The 27,244-nt window shown below is 38.3% G+C and overlaps 1 protein-coding gene across 1 annotated transcript in view; it reads left to right on the forward strand.

Annotated features, from left to right (window-relative positions):
- The first annotated feature begins 326 nt into the window (after positions 1-326).
- Positions 327-27,244, forward strand: part of LOC149175524 (protein LURP-one-related 5-like) — a 31,916-nt gene continuing 4,998 nt past the window's right edge. Inside the window, exons 1-3 of the mRNA XM_089421156.1 lie at positions 327-602; positions 694-939; positions 1,051-1,178. Coding sequence (XP_089277282.1) covers positions 327-602; positions 694-939; positions 1,051-1,178 — 650 coding nt within the window. The remainder of the gene's footprint in view (positions 603-693; positions 940-1,050; positions 1,179-27,244) is intronic.

A 27,244-nucleotide genomic window follows, 5' to 3' on the forward strand; every position in this document is an offset into this window, starting at 1 on the left:
TACACTATAAAAACCCAAAATATAAATACATTATAAAAACCACAAAAACACATCGAAAAGAACGACCTTATATGCTTGCACTATCTCCTTTTAAGTGGGTAATTATGTCACAGACAGAAGAGAAGATCGAAAATCGATCTGACCATGCTTGTCTCAGGCCATGTAAAGGAATGGATATCTCAGTATGTGCGTTAATGAGGAATAAATACTTATTCAGTGGCTTCTACAAAATACTTAGATAACCACACAAGCTCTGTATCGACAAGCTCTCTTTCTTTCGTGGAATTATAGAGGCATCAATATTCCAAGGAAATTGGTAGGAAAGAATGATGCAACAATTGTATCCAGGAGCCTCCCTTTCTCCCTCACCCCGGCAAGGCCATGTTTTGATGATCAGTGACAACAAGTTTGTTGCACACAACGATTCTCCCGTCACCTTCACTGTGTGGAAGAAATCACTGGTCTTCAATGGCAGTGGCTACACAGTCTTTGATTCCTCTGGAAACCTGGAATTCAGAGTCGATAATTACGCATATGATCCGAGACACCAGCTCTTTCTCATGGATACTGCAGGAAACGTTCTTCTTACTTTGCTCCACAAGGTAATAAATTTTTATAATTCCGATATCGTGAAATCTGAGAACATTTTATGGATTTAAATATGTGGTTTGATTTTGTTTGTGGGTTTAGCAGAGATTAACTTTCAACGATCGATGCGAAGCATACAGAAGTGATGGCTATGGTTGTGGGACTAAGCCAGTGTTTAGCGTCCTAAAGTCGGCATTGACTCTCTCTTCGAGCAAACCCTCTGCCAAAGTAGTGTTAAACCCTACAAAGAGACGGAATACGAATCTTTGCGATTATGAAATCGAGGGATCCCTCTCCAATCCAAGCTCCTCATTCACAGTATTCGGCTCCTCTCGGCAGATTATCGCTCAGGCTTGCTCTTCTCCAATAAAACCGAAATTGGTTTATTAAATAACTTTCCTTCTCATAGGGTTAGTGAAATCCCTATCACACAGTTATTCATTCACTGGTTCAATGGCGCAGGCAAAACGACAAGTAGCGAAACCAGAGATCATGTTAAGGGAGGACGTTCTAAGTCTTGTGGTGCGGCCTGGAATCGATCAAGCCTTCGTCATGGGTCTCCTCATCGTATTCAATCAGATTTTCAGCAGGTAACAGTAACTAGCTGTTCGTACGTGAGTGTTAAGGCTATATTATAGGTCTGAGCTTGCGATTCGACCTACGATGGATTCCAACAGGGAACTCATTCTTCTTTTATACTAGTCGGTCGATTCCCTGACACTGAAGTGCCATTGAATTTCGACAGACGCAGGAATAAATATCTCCCACCGTGTACAGATTGGTTTTTATGATCTGTACAGTGTAAAGTGGTAAATATACTTTATACTCTTCGCTGAGACAAATTTAATTCTTCGCATATTATGTTGCCATATTTTTTCAATACACAAGAATTTTTGCCTTATCTGAGTTTAGGCAAACATGGCTAGAAAGGCGTATATATTTGTTAGATCAATAGGGCAAATCTGGATACAAAGGCGTATTTCTATCTTAGAGAGATGATGTTTGAATTAATCCTAAAATTTTGAAATTATGTCTTATCTATGTGATGTTTGAATTAATCATAAAATTTGAAATTTATGGAAATTTATACCAAATGATTTTAAAATTTATACAAATAAAGATAATAGTCCTACGATGCAGTGGTTAATTAAATATGGTGTGGTTATGTTTAATTAAATTATGAATAAAAATACAAAATTGTATATAAAATTTGTTATATAATTTTTAATTTATATTTTCGACATTAATTATTTAATTATTTTACCCTTAAGACTTATGTCTGTCGCCCTTTTGTCTTTTTTTGATAGTCATGGAGTTTAAAAATATATCACAAGAAGATTGTCTTCCGTTCTATACAGTAAGAATGTCTCTCGTTATATCACAAATTACTCATCTATACTCCCAAAGGAAACGCGTAAAAGGCATCCTTGTGAAATTGTCTCTCAGATAAAGTAAGGATTTTGTTTTTATTATTGGAATGTTATTAATGAAATCGAATCGATGATCTTATTTATCTTATTTTTTTAGTTTGATTTAAATTTCTATTATATAAACTAAAAATAATGATGATGATGGTTAACGTCCACTGAGACCAAATTGGTCTATCGGACCTACAATTTTCTTAATTTTTACTTGTCTGGCTCCTCGTCTTTCTTGGCAAGATTGGTGTTGTAGCTTTCTTTCTTTTCTCTACGGTCTTCCAACTTCCTTTGTCTTGCATCTCCTTCATCTCTTCTGGTTCTTGGGACATTGGTGTCTTAGCTTCGCGATCTGTTGTGTTCGTTCTTTTGAAAATAGTCGGAGAAGAAGTTTGGTTTAGGAGATCTGCTTGTTAAATGAAGATTTATTTTCTGCGGTATTCAAATCCTCATAACTGTTGATTTGTTGGGGCGGGCTTTTTCCTTGCTTGTTTTGAGAGTTGTTTCTTTCTTCCTTGATTTCTTGTGACTCAGAGTTTTTTCTAGAATATTCTTCTTTGATGACAGTGTAGTGTTCTTTTTGTGCTCCTTCCCACCATGTAGATCTGTGGTGGTTTTTTCTAGCAAAATTTTTCTCAGAGGCTTTTGGGCAATTTTTGGCTAGATGCCTCGTCTCAAAGCACGATCGACATCTGAAGAGGACACTTTCATAATCAAGCTTCTGGTTCCACACATAGTCTTTACTTGTTAGGTTTATTTCAGCTGGGAATCCGACGCTGAAATCCATTTCCACACAGATGCGTGCATAGATGGTTCTGGCATATTCCTCTGTTTCTGGGCACCTGCAGTAAAATTTCCCAATTGCATTTCCGATGGCTTTTAGCGAAGAGAGATTCAAGAGATGCAAGGGTAGGCTTGGCAATCTCACCCAAACTGGTGCTGAGGTTATCACTGCTGTAGAGGGATCGAATGATGGGTTCCATGTTGGAAATAATACTGAGAGGGGGGGTGAATCAGTATTATCTAGCAATTTAATAAATCTTCCTTATTTGATCTTTGAATTATTTTTGCATGTCAGTACCATAAAATAATGAGCATGAACAAAGAAAACAGATAGTCACACCAAAGAACACAAGATGTAAGGTGGAAACCCAATGTGGGTGAAAACCACCTGCTGCAATATGTCTCTATCTTCTTTCAAATTAGAAACTCTTTTTACAATGATTTTGTACTGGTGCAGTCCTTTACCAGTACGCAGGCTGCAATCTGCAGAGAGCTACAACTCTCTCTCTCGTTTTCCAGTCTTCTCCTGGAAGGGAGCTACAACCCCCTACTTCTTTTCATAAAGCATCAAATGATCATCAAGTACATAACAGTTACAGTCCACTACAGTTATCAGATCAGTAATAACAGAACTAACCCAGAACACCCTATCAACAGAGAAATTCAATCAACAGAACATCTTAAGACAGAGACGCAGTTTTCCCTTCTGTGGCCTGCGACCAGACGTAGCTAACCTTCTTCTCCCCTGCGTCCACACGCAGAGATCCTTATGCTGCGCTGCGTGCCCGCGCACTGTTCCTTCAACTGCACTGCGTCCTGTTGCTGCAGGGACGCACCCAGAAACACTGTCGCGCCGCGTTCTTTTGCTGCAGGGACGCACCCAGAAATACTATCGCGCCGCGTCTTTTTGCTCAGAGACGCACCTGATCCTTATTATGCTTCGCGTCCCCACGCAGTGCGCCTGTTACTGTACTGCGTCCCGAACGCACCTGAATCTTGCTCTGCCCTGCGTCCCCACGCAGGTCTCTTCTTACTGCACTGCGTCCCGACGCACTTGCCTTTCACTGAACCTGCGTACCTTCGGGTATGAATGATTTCAAGACTTTAAGAGTAACCCAAACAGTCAGATCTACAGATCTGATCATGCGCCAAAGAGATCTCAGTCTTTCAGAAGATTCGCCTTTTTAGATCTAGACCAGATCTAACCTCATCAGATATTCAACCAAAGACATACCAAACCAAATGATCTCCTTTGCTTTATATAGGCAAGCTCCTCCTCAAATCATGGAACAATACCACGAGCCGACACCATAATAACACAATACCGTCGGCTAGATACCAAGAGTAAAACACAAGAAACCCCCACGTGACCTTGAAAAGTGTGCACTGGGTGGACGCACCTCCTGAACGGCTGGCCTGCGTCTCTGGACGCGGCTACTGCATGGTGTACCTGCGGGTACGCACCTTCTGAATTGATTTCCTGCGTCCTTCTTAATTTTTCAATAAATTGAGAGCCTTGTCATGGGAGTTGCCATCAAGTACAACATCTGTAACATATAGCCATACCAGAGAACATAATGCCAACAATCTCCCCCTTTGGACTTGATGGCAACCTTACAATCTTCAGCTTCATTCACCCCCTTTGACATCAAGGGCAAAGGGGTATGCTCCCCCTAAGATCATGCTCCCCCTGAAAAAGAACCAGATTTGAACAAAGAACCATAATCCACCATGAAAGAGATAGAGACATATTGCAGCTATTTCCAAGATCTCCTTCTGACCATCCTCCATAATGCCAACAATGCATTATATGCTCCCCCTGAACCAGTACCATCAATCAGAAAAGATTCAACAATAAGATGATGCATCAACAACCCCCAGCTTTTGCCTGAGGTATTCAAAAGTGTCCCTGGGCAATGGTTTGGTGAGAATATCAGCAACTTGTTCCTTAGAAGGAACATACTCCAACTTGACCTTCTGTTCAAGCACTTGTTCCCGGAGAAAATGATACTTGATTGGTATGTGCTTGGTTTTTGAATGCATAACCGGATTCTTTGAGATGCTGATTGCACTTGTGTTATCACATAAGATGGGGATAGGTGGTGTACAAGTGATTTGAAAATCCTGCAAAGTCTACATCATCCAAAGAAGTTGAGTGCAACAAGATGCAACAGCAACATATTCTGCTTCAGCTGTAGACAAGGCAATCGAACTCTGTTTCTTGCTGAACCAAGATACCAGTCTGGAACCCATAAAGAACGCACCACCACTTGTGCTTTTCCTGTCATCCACGCTTCCGGCCCAATCTGCATCTGTATAAGCATGAAGTGTAAGATCCGTATCTCTAGGATACCATAAGCCATAATTTTGAGTCCCTTGAAGATATTTGAAAATTCTCTTCACTGCCTGAAGATGAGTCTCCTTCGGATTTGCCTGAAATCTTCCAACTATTCCAACTGCATGCATGATGTCCGGTCGGGTACCTGTCAAATATAATAAACTTCCAATCATAGATCTGTAGGTTGGTTGATGTACTGCTGCAGATTCATCATTTGCACTGAGACTACATCCTGTGACCATGGGTGTACATACTGGTTTTGCATCTTCCATGCCATATTTCTTCAAAATCTGTTTGAGATACTTGGTTTGAGATAAGAAGATTCCTCCTTCTTTTTGTTGTATTTGCAAACCAAGGAAATATGTCAGTTCTCCTAGCAAGGACATTTCAAATTCTTTCTGCATGACCGAGGCAAAGCTTTGACTCATAGCTTCTTCATTGCTGCCAAAAATAATGTCATCTACATACACAACAAGTATTAGCAATTTGTCATTTTCAGCTTTTATATAAAGATTGCTATCTGCTGAACCTTTTGAAAAACCTTGTTGATGAAGATATTTGTCCAAACGGTAGTACCAAGCCCTTGGAGCTTGTTTGAGACCATAGAGAGCCTTTTTCAATCTGCATACAAGATTTGGATCATTTCCAAGAATGAACCCATCTGGCTGTTCAATGTACACTTCTTCTTCCAAGTCTCCATTCAGAAAGGCTGATTTCACGTCCATTTGAAATACTTTGAAGTTTTGAAAACTTGAGAGAGCAAGGAACATTCGATGGCCTCAAGTCTTGCAACAGGAGCAAAGGTTTCTTCAAAGTCTATTCCTTCTTGTTGCGCATACCCTTTACAAACAAGTCTGGCTTTGTTTCTAATTACTTCTCCATTTTCATTCAATTTATTTTTGAAGACCCATTTTGTTCCGATAACATTCTTATCCTTTGGTCTAGGAACCAGCTCCCAAGTGTTGTTCTTTTCGATTTGCTCAAGTTCTTCATCCATTGCTTTCACCCAACATTCATCTTTGCATGCTTCTTTCACATTTTGTGGTTCAGTAGAGGAGAGTAATGCCAAATAGCTTGAGGCTTCTGCAACTGTTCTTCTTGTTTGTACACCTGCTTCTTTCTGCCCCACAATCTGAGATTCTGGATGATTCTTCTGAACATATCTGGATGGAGTCTTTTCTTCTATTCTTGTTTGCTCCTCTGGCTCTTCTTGAGGTTCTTCTTCTTCATCATTCTGTCTTTGAGGGTAGCCTTCATCTTCTTCGATGTCTTCATGATGGACATGCCTAGGAATGTATCCCTTCTCATCAACCACTACATCAATGCTGTCAACAATTCTGCCAAGTCTTTTATTGTAGCACTTGTATGCTTTGCTATATGGAGAGTAACCAAGAAGAATGCCTTCATCTGCCCTAGGTTCAAGTTTGCCAAGCTGCTCATCAGTATTCTTGATATAGCATTTGCTCCCAAAGATTTTGAAGTGCTTTACCGAAGGAGTCCTGCCACTCCAAAGCTCATGAGGAGTTTGAGTGCTGTTCACCCGGACATTTGTTTTGTTGAGAATAACAACCGCAGCATGTGCAGCTTCACCCCAGAAAGTTGCGGGAGTTCCTGATTCATCAAGCATAGCACGAGCCATTTGTTGGATTGTTCTGTTCATTCTTTCAACAACTCCATTTTGCTGAGGAGTTCTAACTGTAGAGAATTCTCTCCTTATCCCATGTTCATCACAGAAATCGAAAAATTCATTTGAAGTAAATTCCCCACCTCTGTCGGATCTGAGGCACTTAATTTTGTGACCTGATTCATTTTCAACCAAGGCTTTGAAGGATTTGAATTTTTCGAATGCTTCATCTTTGTGCTTCATAAGTCCTAACCAGACAAACCTGGAGAAATCGTCAATAAATAATATCAAGTATTCCTCTCCTCTAGGTGTTCTTTTCCTGAATGGACCACATGTATCTGTATGTACTAGCTCAAGAGGCATGCTAGCTGATCCTTCTTTCTCTGGAAAGTTAGTTCTGGTTTGTTTTCCAAACTGACATGATTTGCATATGGTGTTGTCAGGAATTTTGATATCTGGAAGATCGCGAACTGCCTGATATTTGCATGCTTTCCTTATTTGTGAGAAGCTTAGATGTCCCAACCTTCGATGCCATAACCAGTGCTCTTCATCCTTGCTCAGATAGCATTGTTGTTGTCCTTCTTCAAATATGTACAGATTATTTGGAGTTCTTTTGCCTTTGAGCACTGTTTTACCTGTATCAAGATCACGAACAAGACATCCATTCGATCTGAATATAACCTCGGTTCTTTGATCACACATCTGGCTGACACTTAGAAGATTATGCTTCAATCCATCAACATACAAAACATTTCCAGCCTTGACCTTTTCTTTTAACTGAGCAATGCCTTTTCCTTTTATAGTTGCAGGAGTATCATTTCCAAAAGAGACTTTCTTTCCCTTTTCTAGAGCAGAATAAGATTCAAGTTTTTCTTTATCACCTGTCATATGCTTCGAACATCCACTGTCAATGTACCATAGATTTTCCTGTCCCTCTGCATAAAATGCTATCCCACATCTTTCTGTTTGAGGTTCCTTTATTCTCCATGTTTTGGTGCTTGAGGCTTGTTCCTTTTTCTGCTGGAACCTGCTCCTGCATTCAGAGTCTTCATGACCAAAGTTATTGCAAATAGAACATTCAACTTCATTTTCAAGAACCGAAAAGTTGTTATAGGTCCTTTTTGTAATCCCTATCATACTTCTTTGTTTTTGAGCTTCCCTAGTCATGATTGTTTTATATGCAACACATTGAGCTGCTTTGTGACCAAAGTTATGGCAAGAAAAGCATTGTCCATTGAAGAAACTTCTGCGGTTATCAAATCTACCGGCCAAATGATTGTAACTTCTATTGTCATCCATTCTTGAACCAAATTGAGAAGATTTTACCTGTGGCTGGTTGTAGCTTTTGTTCTCCCTTAAGATGGATTGCCCCTGATAGTTTCTGTTTGTAATTCGTCCCTGCTTTACCTGATGATCTTCATTTTGCTTTTGCTCATTTCTTCTTGCTGCATCAAGATAACTTTTTGAGGTGGATGCTTGAGAAGTTTCTCCATTATAGCCCAGACCTGTCTTGTTTAGAGGAGATCGCTGCACATTGATAATCTCATCCAAAGTTTCAGATCCTTTGACAAACTTGAGATTAATAGCTTTTGTTTTCTCAATCTCTTTTCTAAGACCAACAATTTCACCTTCTAATTTTTCAAGATGTTTTTCCTTTTCATCAATTTGAAATTGTAGAGTATCAATGATCATGTTCTTTTCTTCTATACATCTCTTGAGTCTAGTAATTTCATCATAAAGGTTATCCACATCTACAGCATCCATATAATCATCATCTTCAAATGCCATTAACAACTTATATTCATTACCTTGTTCATCTTCATCACTGTTTGATAGATCATCACTATCTTCATGGGTGTAGTAGCTTTTCTTATTTGCACTTTGTTTCTTGTTCCATCTAGCAGGTTCCTTTCCTTTATCCTTATAAGGACATTTTGCAGCATAATGACCTACTCTTCCACAAGCAAAGCATTTAAAAGGTAACTTACCTCTGAACCTTCCAGAACCTCTTTGAAGATTTCTGACAAAATTTGATTCTTCTTCCTCTTCTTCTGGGACGTGGCTTGCTCCATAATAATCTTCTTTACCTGATGCCTTGAAAGCAGCTTCTCTTCTGTCTGATGGACCTCCCTTTCTCATTTCATAAGCAGTTAGAATTCCATGTAGCTGAGACATAGTGAGAATTCGTAGATTTTCCTTTTCTTCTATAGCAGATACTTTAGATTCAAACTTGGGGGACAATGATCTTAGAACCTTTTCAACCACTATAGCCTCTCTTATTTCTTCACCCAAATTTTTCATACAATTAACAATCTCATCTACCCGAAGAAAATAGTTAGCCACACTTTCATCATTATACATCTTGAGAGTCTCATACTGAATCCTGAGAGTTTGAAGTTTAGCACGCTTTACCTGTTCATCTCCTTCATAGCTTATGACAATTTTGTCCCATATCTCTTTTGCGGATTTGTAGTGCATTACCTTCATGAATTCTGTTTGGGATATACATCCTAACAGAGTACTGACTGCTTTTGCATTTGTTTCATACTTCTTTTTCTCTGCTGGATCTGTAGGAGTAGCTGAAGGAAAAGCGTAGCCTGTTTCTACAATGTCCCAAACTTCTGTACCAAGAGATTGAAGATATGCAGTAACTCTTACCTTCCAATAATTGAAGTTTGTCCCATCAAAAACCGGTGGCCTGATTGATGCTTCTCTCTCGTAGTTGCTCATGATGAACGATCTACCTTCAAGCGATCAAGCTTCTCTGAAGGACCTGCTCTGATACCAATTGTTGGAAATAATACTGAGAGGGGGGTGAATCAGTATTATCTAGCAATTTAATAAATCTTCCTTATTTGATCTTTGAATTATTTTTGCATGTCAGTACCATAAAATAATGAGCATGAACAAAGAAAACAGATAGTCACACCAAAGAACACAAGATGTAAGGTGGAAACCCAATGTGGGTGAAAACCACCTGCTGCAATATGTCTCTATCTTCTTTCAAATTAGAAACTCCTTTTACAATGATTTTGTACTGGTGCAGTCCTTTACCAGTACGCAGGCTGCAATCTGCAGAGAGCTACAACTCTCTCTCTCGTTTTCCAGTCTTCTCCTGGAAGGGAGCTACAACCCCCTACTTCTTTTCATAAAGCATCAAATGATCATCAAGTACATAACAGTTACAGTCCACTACAGTTATCAGATCAGTAATAACAGAACTAACCCAGAACACCTTATCAACAAAGAAATTCAATCAACAGAACATCTTAAGACAGAGACGCAGTTTTCCCTTCTGTGGCCTGCGACCAGACGCAGCTAACCTTCTTCTCCCCTGCGTCCACACGCAGAGATCCTTATGCTGCGCTGCGTGCCCGCGCACTGTTCCTTCAACTGCACTGCGTCCTGTTGCTGCAGGGACGCACCCAGAAACACTGTCGCGCCGCGTTCTTTTGCTGCAAGGACGCACCCAGAAATACTATCGCGCCGCGTATTTTTGCTCAGAGACGCACCTGATCCTTATTATGCTTCGTGTCCCCACGTAGTGCACCTGTTACTATACTGCGTCCCGAACGCACCTGAATCTTGCTCTGCCCTGCGTCCCCACGCAGGTCTCTTCTTACTGCACTGCGTCCCGACGCACTTGCCTTTCACTGAACCTGCGTACCTTCGGGTATGAATGATTTCAAGACTTTAAGAGTAACCCAAACAGTCAGATCTACAGATCTGATCATGCGCCAAAGAGATCTCAGTCTTTCAGAAGATTCGCCTTTTTAGATCTAGACCAGATCTAACCTCATCAGATATTCAACCAAAGACATACCAAACCAAATGATCTCCTTTGCTTTATATAGGCAAGCTCCTCCTCAAATCATGGAACAATACCACGAGCCGACACCATAATAACACAATACCGTCGGCTAGATACCAAGAGTAAAACACAAGAAACCCCCACGTGACCTTGAAAAGTGTGCACTGGGTGGACGCACCTCCTGAACGGCTAGCCTGCGTCTCTGGACGCGGCTACTGCATGGTGTACCTGCGGGTACGCACCTTCTGAACTGATTTCCTGCGTCCTTCTTAATTTTTCAATAAATTGAGAGCCTTGTCATGGGAGTTGCCATCAAGTACAACATCTGTAACATATAGCCATACCAGAGAACATAATGCCAACATTCCATGGCTTCATGAATAGGCCTGATTTTTCCCAAAACCAAGGGCCGAAATCTAGAATACATTGTCTGCTTTCAGGATTTTCAAAATCTACTATAAAGAAACCTCTAGCACAGGGGTAGATATTAATTTCATCAGAAATGATAGGCTTCCATACCTCCGAGATCCAATTGTGGAGTGCTATCAGCCGCAGCCAAAAACCATTGAACCGGCAAATTAGGGCACTTTCGGAGAACTTCAAAGCTTCATCGAGTGAGTCCTGGACCACTTGGATAGTGGGAGCTGGGGCTTCACTCACGATATGGGCAGGAGATTGCCCTCCAGAGGCGGATGAGCCACCAGTTATTTTTGCGAAGCTCGGAGCCATATTTTACTTGCTCGTAGAACCCAGCCGCAGACAAATAAGACAGAAGATAAGATTAGATCTAGATCTGACCGCAGAAAATTAGATTTAGCCGCCTAGATCTAGCCTCATATCTAAAACCTAGCCGTGAAATAAACTGTAAATGTGAGCAGGCGCCAGATCTATACCGCAGATCTGCACCAGATCTATACCGCAGATTCAATTCAATACCGCAGATCTATACCGAAAGCTAAAGAAAGATCTCTTCCCAATCGTGGGAGAAGGTATTAATTTAATTTAGGATTCTTTTCATCATAAAAAACTATACTGAAAGCCAAGCAAGAATTTGCAGATCTATACCGAAAGCCTAGCAGGAATTTGCCCAGGAATGATATGGTTATCTGAAAAAGGGTAGAGACGGCAGAGCCTTCTTCCATTCTTAATGCTTAATGCTTCTGTTGCCTTCTTCCATTCTTTCAACAATAGATCTGATCAAGAGATATGAAGTTTCGCGCAGCTCCACAATAGATCTGATCAAGAGATATGAAGTAGATCTGATCAAGAGATATGAAGTTTCGCCCAGCTCAACAATAGATCTGATCCAGAGATATGAAGTTTCGCCCAGCTCAGCAAGAGATATGAAGTTCCGCGCAGCTCAACAAAAGATCTGATCAAAAGTTATGAAGTTCGCACAGCTCAACCGCAGATCTTAGAATATCTAACTATATTTGAAACAATAGATCTGATCAAGAGATATGAAGTAGATCTGATCAAGAGATATGAAGTAGATCTGATCAAGAGATATGAAGTTTCGCCCAGCTCAACAATAGATCTGATCCAGAGATATGAATTTTCGCCCAGCTCAGCAAGAGATATGAAGTTCCGCGCAGCTCAACAAAAGATCTGATCAAAAGATATGAAGTTCGCGCAGCTCAACCGCAGATCTAAAAATTACTTTTGAGTAATTTTAAATTACGATTCAAAATTGTTTAATTTAGAATTATATATAAATTAATTCCCATATTCTATAATATTGCATACTTCTTAACAATTGAGATTTTATATTTGTTTTAATATTGGATAGCTTTATGAACGACCATGTATGTTATATATTTGAAAGAAGAAATATGTTATCATTTCTTATATTTTTTTATATATTGTTTATAAATTGGTATAGATTTATTTTAATTATAGATTTGATGAGAGTTTAGAAGAATCAAATTTATTGAAATGGAAACTTTTTTAAAATGCAAAACTTGAAAAAAGCTTTATACATCCAAAGATTTGATCTCTATTCTCACCAAATAAAACATGTTACAAGCTTAAATCTCATGGGGAGTGGTTGAGTATGGGAGCCAACTTTGAGGGATTTAAACTATCTTACAAAGCATCCAAGCTCAAGAGATTTTGGGACAATTTTGGTGATAACATCCCACTCGTAGGCGGATCATTCTTCCATCGAACATTAGGGCTTGAGCTTGTCACAATTCTAGTGATAACATCCCATTGGTGGGCTTATTTTATTTTTTCAAATGATTTATCGATTTTGATTGCTGCAGCTATGCCTATGGGGGTGTAGGACCTACATTAGAGCTCATTTTAATTTTTTTAATAATTTATCCATTTCAATCGCTACCACTATACCTATGGGATATACATTGGGGCTCATTTTGTATATTTTTAATTGATTTATTGATTTTGGTCATGACAACTATGCCATTTAACATTTGGACTTGAACTTGGGACAATTCTGGTGATAGCATCCCACTAGTGGGAAAATCATTCTTCCATCCAACATTGGTGCTCATTTTATCTTTTTCTAAATAATTTATCGATTTTGATCCTACCACTATGCCTATGGGACCTATCACCTAGGCCTACAACCTATCCTCCTTTCTGTAGACCAGGTTACTTTTGGGGGATTGAACCTTGGACCTCTTAATTTACATGATTTCATATCACTTCGATAACCAATTGAGCTGCATGGTTGGGACATGGACATCTACATATTTTATTTATGATGGAGATCAAAAGTGAAATATTTTTACCACATCTCTGTTATCCTCAATTGTAATATAACAAAGAACCATTGAAACAATGAGAATGAGATTATTGATGGTTTATAATGTTTTTAGTTAGAACTAACTAAATTTATTTTTGTTTTATATATAGATGAATTTTATTGATTCAGATAACATTTTATTTTTATTTTAAAAAGAAAACATGTCATTTAAAATGTTTAGTACCAAAGGAATTACACATTTCCCTCAAAGTAGAATGTAAAATGTATTTGCCATATTGTTTACATTGCAATCAACACCCTCCAAAACTTTTCTCACACTTGAATTTTGGAGTCTACATAGGATCTTACGATCTGTCCTTGGTCACTTCATTGTCAATTGATGTTTTGTGATGAGTTTATGTCTTATTTTTGGATTTTTTGTAGTGGCCACAACACCCTCCAGAATTTTGGTTTGCATCCAATTTCAGAGCCTTCCTTGTTTTTTCCCTTCATGTTTGCGAACACTCGGGATCATCCCATTTGCTCGTGTTGAGTCTTGACACCCTCTTTGCTTGACCGTTCATTGTTTTTCTTTTAGCATGTTGGTTGCAATGTCATGGTTGCAGTCTTGTTCTGGCAAATGTTCAAGGTCTGTCTTCGTGTGTACAAGTTGTATTCGTTATGTGAGCATCTGTCGCACTCACATAGAAAGTTGTATGCAATGTCATGCAAGTTTCATCACGATCGTTCAATGATCTATCCCAAGTGTTGCACTTGTCGCTCACACCTTTTGGTCAGCCACACTAAGCATATGTTGTCTTGTTGATTTGAGGTGTCTCGTCATTGAGTCATGTTGAGTGTGTGTTTGCAAGGTCATATATACACAATTTCACTCACTCACACACAACCATTTTTCCAAATATTTTTTGATCGTACCACCCTCCGTCAGTCGAACCTCTACTGAGATGCACTACATAGTCTCAACCTCCAGTGACCAAGTACTGATACACAGAATTATGCAGATATTAAGTCTACCTCCCAAGCAATCTACATTGTGCAATCCTGGAATCAACTTGGTCGACTATCACCTAGAACAACACAAAAATTTTCGAAGAAGCTATCTCAATCTACGTTGCATGCAAGCCTATCCATCAACCCTCTTACTGGTCATCCATAGAGTTTGACTAGGTAGTGACCTTGGGCTCCACTCTAAAAAATTTCATAGAAGTTGTTAGCATGCTCTTCTCTACTGACTGAAGAAATTGCGTAGACATGAGGGATAGGTCCCCAATGCATGTCACTGCACTGTCTCTAAAAATTGTACAGTTTTTTCAGTGAGTCCCCCTATCAGTCGGCCTGCTACTCCTCATGAAAATTGTGCATTTATCTTGTACCATCAACTAGCTGCCCAACACTGTGCCCAACACAAAAACTACGTAGACATGTCTTGCATGACTTCCTCCTAGTTCTGTGCGGTTTTGGCTACAAAGAAACTGCACCCCGCTCCCAACCTCCCCTAATAATCTACGCAATTTTCACAGCTAGTGCTCCATGTTGGCCTCACTGCCTTCCCTAAAAAATTTACAGAGTTCTGCCTCAATGTTGAGCCTGATCCCACAAAATCTCACTATCATTCTAGACTGCTCCAACCAGCCTCTCAGTGACCACTGATCAATTTTTCTTGACAGCTCCCTGGAGCCTCGCATCTTGACTTGAAATGTGCTTTGCGCATTTTCAAAACCTTGCCCTCTCTCCCAGTGACCTGCACCCGTAAACGAAGGATGATGCATCATGGTAGACTAGGATATTTATGGATTTGACGTCCTCTCATCATGAATAATTGCAGATATAGGTACATGGATGAGACATGTCGCAACGACAAATGGGATGAATAAGGAGCTCATGCTAGGAGAGTTGTTCACGAACGGATGAACACACGAAGCATTCCAAGTTACAACGAAGGGGATGCATCCACATGCAACATCGATCAAACACCAATACCACTGAAGACTCCACACACCTTACCATGCGGAGGTGAAGCTATGATACACCAAGAGCACACTCATCACTCAGCAACACTACAACTTGACACAGACACACAATCAACATAAACATACTAGAAATGTCATGTCAATTCATGTTATGAGTCATCTCAGCCACATAACTACTGTGTGCCATACTACTATAATAAATGTAATCTAATGTGGAAGTATAAGAGACCCGCATATGAAGTTGAAGAGTCATGTAAGTCAAAAAGTCATGAGCGAAGTCGAAGAGTCACAATGGTCAAGCTTCCCCTTAGCTATATATAACCTTCATTTGTACATGGAAAGGACTTTTCACTTTGGCTCCTCCCACATAGCCTTGAGAGTCTCTAGTTTTTCCTTTAAGGAGTGAGTAGTGGCTCTAACACCCCACTATCGGGGTTAGTGATGTATGGTGTACGGATGTGTCTTGGAACTTCCTCTTAATTTAGAAGGATGTTAATAGGCCAACATGTTTTCACACATGTATTGTATTCGTTTGTAAGACTATTCTTTGGATTCTTTTGATTCAGGTTCCTTTAACCTGTATTAAAATAGTTGAATTATTTTGGGTTTTTCAGTGCATATGTTGTTGGAAATGTGTTGTATCAGTTGTTAACAATGTCTCGCCCGTGTGGACTATTCCATCCGACACTCGATAGGTTCATTCTCATAAACTTGTTATAACAACCGTCACACTCGTGTCGAGTATTCTACTCGATGTTGTACGTCCTATATGTTTAATGTGTGTTTGTGATTATCACATCCGTGTGGACTACTCTGCCGAAAGCTATGCATGTCCTATTATGTTATGTGTCTCTAGTAGAGTTGGGACTATTCCCTTTCAACTTGATACACACTCTAACCCTCTCCCTCTATAGTGAAGGAAATTAGCCACAAGCTACACTAAGCACTCACCAAGCACACAAACCTCGTTGTTTGAAGACTAAGTATACCATTCGCATGTGTTGACAACAAAGAGCTAATGGATGGGACTCCTACACCAAATGGTGTGAGGTCTAGTTGGGACTTCATATACGAGCGATCCCCTAAACGTTGGCGAGTCCAGCACCATCAACATTTCTAGGGCTAGAAGGAGGGCTGCCAGTCGTTTATCGTTAAATGTCCTCTCACCTGCACTCGTCAATCATCTGGTAGAGGAAGTATATCACACTCCCTCTCGCCTGTTATCACTCAAATTTTCCCAGAAGTTGTAAGAAGAGGGAAATGGGTCCGAGGTGACCACAAACCGTCTTTTAGGTATAGAATCTAGCCAATCTATACCTAGAGAGGGCTATCTCTTTAAGGTTTAGATTTTTTTTGGAATATATTAGGCTAGTTATCAAAGCTTGGGGGTTTTGATTATGTTTGGTGGTGAAATTCAGTAGCAAAGGGGTAGGACTGAATATTTTAGGCCATTGGGCTAATGGAGTCAAAAGAAGATGGCTCAACTAGATTTGGTTTTTCAACAAAGGATGGCTTCACAGGGCAAGATAGCTAAACAGGGAGCAAATAGAAACTTGAAAAGATGGCATGGACTTAAAATGGATGAAGGGAAATTAAGAATCCTTCAACATGTTTTAAGAGGAGGGAACTTGGATGATCACCAATAAAAAGCAATTAAGAATTTTTTACTAAATGATCAAATGATAAACTAAGAAGCAAGAGCAATTAAGAATTCTTTGCCTATGATAGTTTAGAGGAAAACATTTAGAATAAAAATGATTGAAGACAGATTGCACTTAAGCACTTTCTGAATTATTCTTTTTCGTTTTAATATTCATCTATGAAACACAATTGATATAATAAACAAGAAAACAATAACAAATGAGATATAAAATACTTATTTGTCTAGTGCTTGACACATGAATCCTATGAAAAGTCCTTTGTATTATTTCTTCATCCAACTAGCCATGCAAGATTTGTCCAACAACACTTTATTCCAAAGTAATCATTCTTACAACAATGTCTCAGAATCCACACTCAATACTCCAAATGAGGGAGTATTTATACAAAAAATTTACAATAAAATATCTCATAACAAAGAGAGATATATTCTAGGATGACTAACTATATGTTACATGAAAATAGAGACAGATGGTCTAGTAGATAGAAGATAGAGGCAAACTGATGGCTTGCTATCCCTATTCTCGTGAATGTGCTGGAGGCAGGCCTTATGATTTGGCATCTTGTTGTCTCCTTTATAATTCTATGCTGGTTTCTCTGATTTTCATCTTCTTACTGATCTTCTTTGACCTACTCTGATACTCTTTACCTATTTGATCCTTATTTATCTTATGTTACCATCATTGACTATGGTAAAAAATGGAAATCTACCTTTTTACCAAGGGTAAATAACAAGATTTCTATTATATCTTTCCACCATTTTTGCTGCGGTATTATAATTCTTTGAAGTTTTCTAAGGATCTCATCAGCCTCAATGTATTTGAAAAAATTATGATGAACTTGGAACAGGTGTTTTATTTCATGCTCTACATACAATACGTTCTCTAGACTGTCAAAGAGAACTCTACCTGTAGGTAATGCCTTTGGTGCAGCTGCACTAGAAGATGAGGTGGCTTGGTTGTCTGCATACTTAGCCAACTTGTCAACATAGTCTTTCTTTGTCATCAATTTGTCATTGATAACTAAAGGACTGGGAAGTCCTTTACTCTGAAATATGCCGAATTTCTGCATAAACTCATCAATTTTCTCTTGCATATTTTGGCATCTCCTTTCCAAATTCTGCATTAGAGACCTTTTATTTAATACCTTATTGATTTCCAGAATAGTCCCTGTTCTGTCTCCAATGCCTAGTTCTTCACGCTGGTACTTATTCTTGGTATTCAAAAAATTCATTAGCGTAGTAGCTTCCTCAGGCATCCTTGCTAATTATTCCTTAGTTCTCTGGAATTTTTCAAGAGCTATCTTTACCAAATCAATCTGCTCAAAAATTGTTTGTATGGATGGCCAAACATCATTTATTTACTGAGTGATATTGGTCCAAGGAATCTTCCTAATATCTGCCAAGGGTTTATCAAATGTGAGGTCTTTTTCTAATGATTTCACCTTTTTTTCTAACCCTTTATTTTCTCTCACCTTTTCTGCAAAATTTATTTTTGAAAGATCATATTTATGTTCTAAGGTAAAAAATTTCTCTTTTACCTTTTGTAACTCTGAAACTTGGAGCTTAGACCTGAAATACCTGCTTGTGTTGTTGATGTTGTTGTTGTTCTTGCTTTTACTTTTGTTGGGACCACTCGGAAGTTTGGTGCCAGAGTTGTTCCAAGTGTTGAGGGGACTGCAGTGGAAACTACTGGAATCACATTCGGAGGCTGAGAGGTCGACTCTCCCTGCTTGTCCTTTAATGATTTTACTAGTTCTTGTTTAGTCTCCTTCAGTTGTTCATTAAGCTTTAGGACTAATTCCGTAAACTTTTCTTTAGGCCTTTGCTGTATGATCTTAGCAGTCTGTGGATGCTTGTAGGAGGCAACCTTAGCTGCTTTCTTAAGGCAACTATGTCTTCATATTTCTTTTTAATTAAGGCTTCTGCAGCCTTCACATCCTTTGGATCATGTCCAAATCCAATGATCAATTCTTCTAAAGATTTAATCCTATTGTCTTTAGCCTGTGAGGAGGATTTGTTCTGTTGTAATTAGGCAATTGTATTATTCAAAGAATTTTCTAGTCTTTGGACCATCATGGCCTTACCAGTAAATGTAGAATAGACCATCTCCCCTGTCTATTTGTGTAAATCAACCTGGTCCAAGGGATGAATGTCCTTTGCCATGACCTCAAAATTAGTTTTGAGGTAATCTGCATCTGATTGAGGCTATTGCACTTTAGGTTTGAAAAAACTCATTATCATTTTGCCTTATTTGATTTTATAGGCTGACAACAACCTGTTCTGATTAGTGGGAGCCATTTTCAAATACTGATTGTAGACCTGGATCCTCAATGGCTCATTTCTGGCTTTTATTTCTTTAAATTTCTTTTTAATATCTGGCTTGTCTTTTCCTGGGGGCCTAAAAGATGATACTTCAGCACTTTCTTGTCTCTCCAGCTCCTGTCTTTGTGAGCTAGAAGGTGTCCCACCTATTGGGAAAGTTTGATGACTATCTACACCTTCTTTTCTTTTACTATCAGTAGTCTCTTCAAAAAATTCCTCTTTTGAAAGAGGATTTAGCCTATGCCTTTTAGTACCAGGCTGTTTAGAGGGTCCACTGGTAGGGGTAGCCACTTCCCTATCTCTCTTTTTTTTCATTTCCTCATTCAGAGGAGTCTTCAATATTGGGGGTTCTCCCACATTGACTTGAGTTGGAGGAGTGTGTATGTGGGTTTGCTCCTTAGAAGTTTAGGCTGTTTAGACATTATTGACTGTTATGTAGCCTGAGTCCTTGTCTCTATTTCTTTACCTTTAGATGTCTCTGTCAGTGGTGTAGTGGTCTTCTGTGAGTGCCTTTGAGATGTCCTAGCTGTTGAGGCACTTATCCCTGATGCTGACCTTAGACTACACCTGTCCAAAAGAATCTAGGTCAAGAGTCTTGTCAAGATCTTTCATTACATTTTCTATGTTGAACTGCTCACTATCAGTTTCTACTAAGGTCCCTTCCCTCCATTCATCCATGTTGGCAAACTGTTCAATCTCTAGGATTCCATGATGCAAGTATGTTGATAGCCTATTTTTCATCCTTCTATCACATATGAAGCTATGAGGGTTGTATGGAATCCAACCAAAACTTTTGTGTAATTTAAGATGATCTTCTAGAATTCTCTCCACTTCTTTCCATTCTTCTCTAGTGTTGCAGATAAAAGGGCCTAATTGATGTTGATTTTGAGTTGTTCTTTCTTTTTGGCTTTAGTAAAATGAACCAGATCTGAGTTTATCATCTGCCTATAGTATTCCAATGTAAACAATCTCATTGGAACATATTTCAGTAACTTGAAAGGGGAAAGTTCACGCCCATACATCCTAATTTCTATATAATTCTAGTATAAATACCAGTCACCCACTCTATACTGCTTGGAGAGCTAAAGGATCCTCTTAATATCAACATTGATCTTTTGAGGGGAAATCTCTGTCAATAAGGTGGTTGCTAGATGAAAAAACTAATCAATAAACTCATTATATGAGTAAGGGGGGTCAAAGGATTCATGGAAGATGGAAGTCCAAAAGATAACAGACCTTGGATTGCCCTTGGTATCAAGTTTCATGACAAAGAATGGGAAATTATTTGACTGATAATAGAGCATGAGGTGATATATGAAGGTGGTATACTTGGAAACCCTTTCATTCTCCAGTCTCATGAACTGGTCATGAATTTTATCAGCAATAAAAGAGGCATAATCATACTTGACAACAGGGGGCTATCTAGGAGTAAAGATTAACATCAACACTAGGGTTAACTCATCTACATACTCACTAGTGTTGAATCCCATAACTGCAGATATCATATCAACTATGAGTCTTCCCATATCTATGAAGAAAGTTTGCATATAACAAGGTGGGTGCTTAGGTTGATGTTTCTGTGGTATGAAATTCTAGCAGAGTTGATTAAGTTCGGATTGGGATAATTTAGTTGATTTCCCAAGTAAATCTCCAATGGAAATAGGAGTGAGAGTTTGACTAGGGTGAAATTGCAAAATCTCATAGATTGATTCAGCAGTTATTGGGAAGAGGACTGTTTGCCTGGGAGACATAACTGCTCTGCGGTTGGGGTCATAATTGGCATGGCATTGATGAATTATATTAGGGAAAAAATGGACTGAGGGGAGAAAGTATATGGGAATATTGGATTCCCACAGTCCTATGGTATCATAGCCATTCAAGTAGTTATCTCTACTTTGGAAAAAGACTTTGAGGTGATTTTTATCAGGGGTTATGTCTTTTATTTGGAAGTCCTTATCCGCCAAAGGCAGATAGTCTAAATCTTGGTGAGGGGCATTAATGGGTGCAATATTCAAAGCCACCGAGGTTTCCATTTGTGGTTCTTGTGGATTCAGAAGGAACTATGGTTTTCTTTATGAAATTCGCAACACAGAGGCTATGGGGGACTTAAATGATGAAAATAATAACTGAATTATAATTAATTTGGGCCTTTTTAGTAAATTTATGATGGAAAACAAGTATTTGCAAGGTTTTTTTTCTGGAATTCGATAAATACCTTTTTTGGGGGGATGAGCAATGAAATGCAGGTAATGGGTGTGGCTGGAGGGTTTTGGGTGGCATTGGCTGCAAGGTTTGGAGCAGGTTGGTGACTGACAACTCGAGGTAGTTGACCTCGACATTTGTTTGCATGGGCACAGATGTTTACCGAATAAAACAATGAAAATGGTTTGTTTTTGTTTTATTTACAAAGTCAAAGATTGGCAGGTTTTTGGTTTTAGATGGGTGATGCCACTGGCAAACGATGTGATGTTTTGTCGTTTGTGGGAAGGCGTAAGCGGTTTTATATCGCACTGCTTATGGGTAAGGGCAGTATTTAGCGTTGGGCGAGGGATTCCATAGAAAGGTTGACACGTGGCGGGGTACTGTATGTGAAACCACTTTGTGATCACATGCTAACATGTGGTCAAAAAGGGCCATGCGATATGTATTATGGCCGTCGGATATCGAAGGATTGATCAGACGGTTTTCAGGGAGTATGCATTGGCAGGGTTTTAACAATGGTGGGCCCGATATATTTACAAATTATTTAATCACATCGGGGGTGGCGGGATTGGCTAGTGAGGTTATTAATCAACCATGAGGGTTAATTAATCTCGTTTAATGTAGCGGAGGGTTTAGGTTCTTAATGGGCTACTGATTAACTTATTAATCCTATTTTAACACAGATTATGGTTATATGTAACTGGGGGCGGGATATATAATATTTCGTGATTATTACCTAATTACAATAATACAGGAGAGGGTAAACATTATAAGGGATTTATAAATTAATACAAGTTAATAGTTAATATGTCATAATGAACTAAAAGTGCTAAGTATAAAACATTTGATGTGTGTATTTAAACTTAGGCTTAAAGTGAAAAGGGTTTTTATGAGAAATATTGTAATTTTCCTAAGTAAAATAGGAATTTACTTAGGAAAAACTTATGAAGGGGAATGAATGATTTATGAATGGTTTTAAGTACTTAGGTTTTATAACTTGTTGGGCTGAGGGTTTGGTCCTTCCAGAAGTCAGAGAAATGCTCTGAGCCCCTCTAATTTAGCAAATACCTTAACAGTCGGGGGAAATTAGTGAAAATTTAAAGAAAATGAGGGGGGTTAATTATTTTGACTTTTCTTTGCTTGAGATGTTTTCAATATAATACGTGCCTTTGCCTTGTGATGAAAGTAAAAAATCAACACATTTAGAGTCATCATTCATCACATATAATTCTCCAACCATCATCTACCTACCCTACCTACTTTAACCTAACACTTTTACTTCTTTATTTGGGCGCACTTAGACTAGCAAACCCTTATAAAACTTTTCTTTTCTTTTACATGGCAATGCCTATATACGTCTACACTTATTACATCCAAGGGCTTAGATTAAACTGTTGAGCTCCTCTTTTCACTCTACCTATCTACTTGTCTTCCAAGATTACACTGTTTGGTCAGATCTTTATTCTCTATTTCTACAACATGAAATTGAAATATGAACTAGCCAAGCTTAAACTATTTGACTTTTCATAAATTGTGGCATAGGTGACAAACTGCACATAATTGTTTATTATACATATATAAAAAAGTAATGGCATTTAGATTTGCACACTTTCCTGGTGTTCATTTTCTTTAATTTTTTTGACCATCTCTTATTCTTTTTACCCTTTGATTTTTCTTTTAGGGTATACCCCCTTTACATTTTTTTTTTAATTTTTTGATTTTTTACAAATATGGAAAACCTTTGCAACAAGTAAAGTTATGAACATAATCATAGCTCATCAAGTCAATCATGATATATGACACATATTGGTATAGGGGCATAACACTGGCTCCACTTGGGGATGGCTTTTCCTAGTGGAAAGTCAAGAATAGCAAATCAGATGGCGTCTGAATGATTTTGACTGCACTATGAAATCTTCTTCTATTTGTTGCTTTATTGCATGTATGACAACGGTACTCCTGAAGCTTAGGGCCTTCTCTTCGAGCTTCAACTCCAACAAGTTACTACCCAATCAAAACTGTGATAGTACAAAGGATATAGTATCTACAAGTTAATAATCAAGATAACATTAATAAGTAGGATCAAAGTAATGTTTCAACATCCAACCATTGATTGGCCCTTCTTCTACTTTTGTGCCATCCAAGTTTATCAAAAAATGGGTATTGTTTCCTTGTAGGGCATAGATAATATAAGGTCCCTTCTGTAGGAAGTCAAACTTCCCATGTTTCCCCTTGTCCTCTCTTCTGGAATCCCATCTTAACACTTTATCTCGAAGGTAGAAATCATCTGCCTTAGTCCTTTTGTCGAATATCTTCTTGAGCTTCTCCTACAACAGTTGGGATATTTGGTACCCCTCCTCTTTGGTCAGCTGTAAATTGATGGTCTGGTTTATCCTTATTTGAATATCATTAGGTTCCACCTAAGCTTCTTGGAGTAGCTTCATAACAAGAACTCCTAATGATGAAGGAAAAACAACCTCCATGCCATATACTAACTCATAAGGACTGGTGCCAATGGATTTTTTGGTTGTAAGCCTGTCTACCCATAGTGCATTTATCAGTTTCTTGTGCCAAGTTTTCTTGTTCTCCTCAAATAGTTTTTTAATGATATTAATGTGGCTCTTGTTGGAAGATTCAGCCAGTCCATTCCCTTAAGGGTAATAGGCTGTGGAATGGCCTAAGGTAATGTGGTAATTGTTACATAAACTAATCATGTTCTTTGATTTGAAAGATGCAGCATTATTAGTTATGATTTTATCAGGGTAGCCAAATCTCGACAATATATTGGTTTCTAGGAAACCTATGATCACTATATCATTGGCCTGTCTAGAGGTGATGACCTCTATCCATTTGGTAAGATAGTCAGTGGCAGTGAGAATCTATTTGTGTTGGCCTGAGGAGGGTGGATGGATTTCTCCAATGAAGTCAAGGCCCCATTGTTGGAAGGGTTTCTTAGTGGAAATTGGTTTTAGGGGTAAAGGTAACAATTTTCTCTTGTCGTCAAAAATGTGACATTTATGGCAGGAAGTGACAAATTTCTTCACTTCAGCGAACAAGGTTGGCCAATAGAATCTAGCCCTTAGGATCTTGTCTACAGTTGATTTCGAGTAAGGGTGTCCACCACAGTCTCCTGCATGAAATTCTTGGAGAGCCTTGTCAACTTCATATTTTAGCAAACAATTCAATAAAATTCCTTCATGATTTTTCCAAAAGAGAGCACTATCTAAAATACAAAACTTTGAAGCTTTCATTTTTAAAAACCTTTTCTTTGTTATGGATATCAATGGAGGAGCCTGCAATTTTAGTAACACATAAATTACATCAACATACCAAGGTGAGTTTAAAAAGGCCTGGCTGATTTGTGGAGTCACCATCTCTTGTTCGTCATCTAGTTCATTTATGTCCAGGGCTTGACAATTGGTTTCTACCATGAGTTTGGCCAATCCCTGTCCTTTTATCAATTTTGTAGGTTTTATTTCAATATCATATTCTAAGATGGTAGCAATCCATTTACCCCTTTTGCCCTCAATTCCATCTTGAGTCAGGATGTCCTTGACAACTACATTTGGTACATAGGCTATCGCATGAGAGTATAATATATAGAATCTGAAGTCTTTAATAGCTTTTACAAGTGAAAAAGATTGTTTCTCAATGATTTTGTATTTTAATGATGCAACTTTGAGTGCTTTACTAAAAAAGGCTATGGGTTTCTCACATCCTTGATTATCTTTTTGTAATAAAACAGCTGCTATAGTGTGTTCTGATGCAAATGAAAAGATTATGAAGTCTGCATCAAATTGAGGACTGGTTAGGACTGGTGTTCTAGTTAAAGCCATTTTTATTTCTTCAAATACTTGTTTGGCTTCTACTGTCCATTTGATACTTGAATCCTTTTTTAACATATCATTAAGTAATCTAATGAGTTTAGCTAGGTTAGATATGAATCTTCTCAAAAAAATTATCTTTCCTAAGAAAGCTTGAGTTCCTTGATATTTCTCGGATGAGGTATCTGTAAAATAGCTTCTATTCTGGCAGGATCAATTCGAATACCATCCTTTGAAATAATATGACCTAAAAGTTTACCTTCCTCTAGACCAAATAAGGACTTCTTTGGATTTAAAGTGATACCATATTTTTTGCATTTTAGAAATACTTGTCTGAGATGGTCCAAATGCTATTGATTTGATTTAGAAAAAACAGTTAGATCATCCAGATATATAACAAGAAAATCATGAATCTCTTTGGCAAAGCAATGTCCATTGCTCTTTGGAAAGTTTCTCCTGCATTTTTGAGTCCAAATGGAATTTTGAAGTACATAAAAGTGCCCCTTGGTGTGGTAAAATAAGTTTTCTCTTGGTCATTAGGATGAACCAAAATCTAGTTATATCCTAAGAACCCATCTAAAAGTGAAATTCTAGAAAAACCTACGTTTTCTTTCTACTAGGTACTAAATTGGATAACCACTTTGAAAATCTAATAGGGGCAGTTATCCCTGCTTCATACATACGTTTAATTTCTTTTTCAATCAATGGTAGTAGCACAGGGTTGATTCTTCTAATTTTTTATTTGAATGGTTTTTGGTTTTCTTTCAAAGGTATTGTATGCTGAATTATAGAGGTATCTTATGATTTCAAATCCTCATAACTCCTGGAAAAAACATGCTAGAATTCTCTCATGAGTTCAACATATTTTAACTTCTGGTCAGGAGGTAAAGACTTTGATAGTTTTATCATTTTTGGATTTTCTTCTGTCCCTAAGTTATATTCTTCAATATCTGCTTTTAGTGGTTCCATCTTTGGTTTCTTTGGAATGTCATTAGAATCAAAGAGGTCTTCTAGAGGAGTTAATCCTTTAGGTAGATGATTTTATTTCAAATCAATGACTTCTATTTCTCCTTCAACAATCTGATCAAGATCCATTTGTTTAAGGTCATGCACTTCTTTTCCTGTGAATTTGGTGGGATGAATAATTTGAATTGAACTCTCTTCAGAAATTCTTGTTTCTACCTCATCTATTTGATTAAATTCAATAACTGTATCAACATCTACGTGACTATTAGAAAACTCTTCATCTAAAGTCAAAAAGTTATTTATCTGCTCATCACTATCAAGCACTTGCCAGTTCCTTAGATTATCAGGTATAGCTGGTCTGTGTCTAATCTCAGCTGTAAACTGATGATTAGGTTCGAAAGGTAATTTGCAGGTGCTGGCAAACATTTCCAGGCTGTGGGCTTGCAAGTTGTGTTTTCTAGGAATTTTAGCAAGTTGAGTTTCTAGAAAAGTATTAAGAATCTTTATGGCTGTTCCTATGTAGTATCCTAATCTAGGATCCTTAGTTAGATATTTCCCTTTGATCTGTTTAATGATTAATTCAGAATCTCCTATGATAGATACTCTAATTGCTCCTAATCTTTTAACAAGTTTGAGACCCAGCAAGAGAGCTTCATACTCTGCCATATTATCGGTGCACTTAAAATTTAACCTGTAGCCTTCAACATGGTCATTTTCTACAGTATACACCCAAACTCCAGCTCCTGCTCCTAATTTATTGATTGAGCCATCAAATTCTAAATGCTAAAGAACTTCATGCTCATAGTTGGTATCAGGGGTGACTGGAATTTGTTTAACTGTGAGATCTGATTTTTCACTTTCATCTAGTTTTCCTTGGGTATCTGATATTTCATTGTTTTCAGAGATTTCATGAATCTGAACACTAGATTTTCCTTTTTTAATTTCTTTTGGTTTTGCTGCTAAAACATCTAAGTCATTGGAACGATTGGTTTCAGCATTATAAAGAATCA

This window comes from Pinus tabuliformis, chromosome 4_1 (genome assembly GCF_031772625.1).
Source record: "Pinus tabuliformis cultivar Carrire ecotype Pingquan chromosome 4_1, CPIR1, whole genome shotgun sequence".
Lineage (NCBI taxonomy): Eukaryota > Viridiplantae > Streptophyta > Pinopsida > Pinales > Pinaceae > Pinus > Pinus tabuliformis.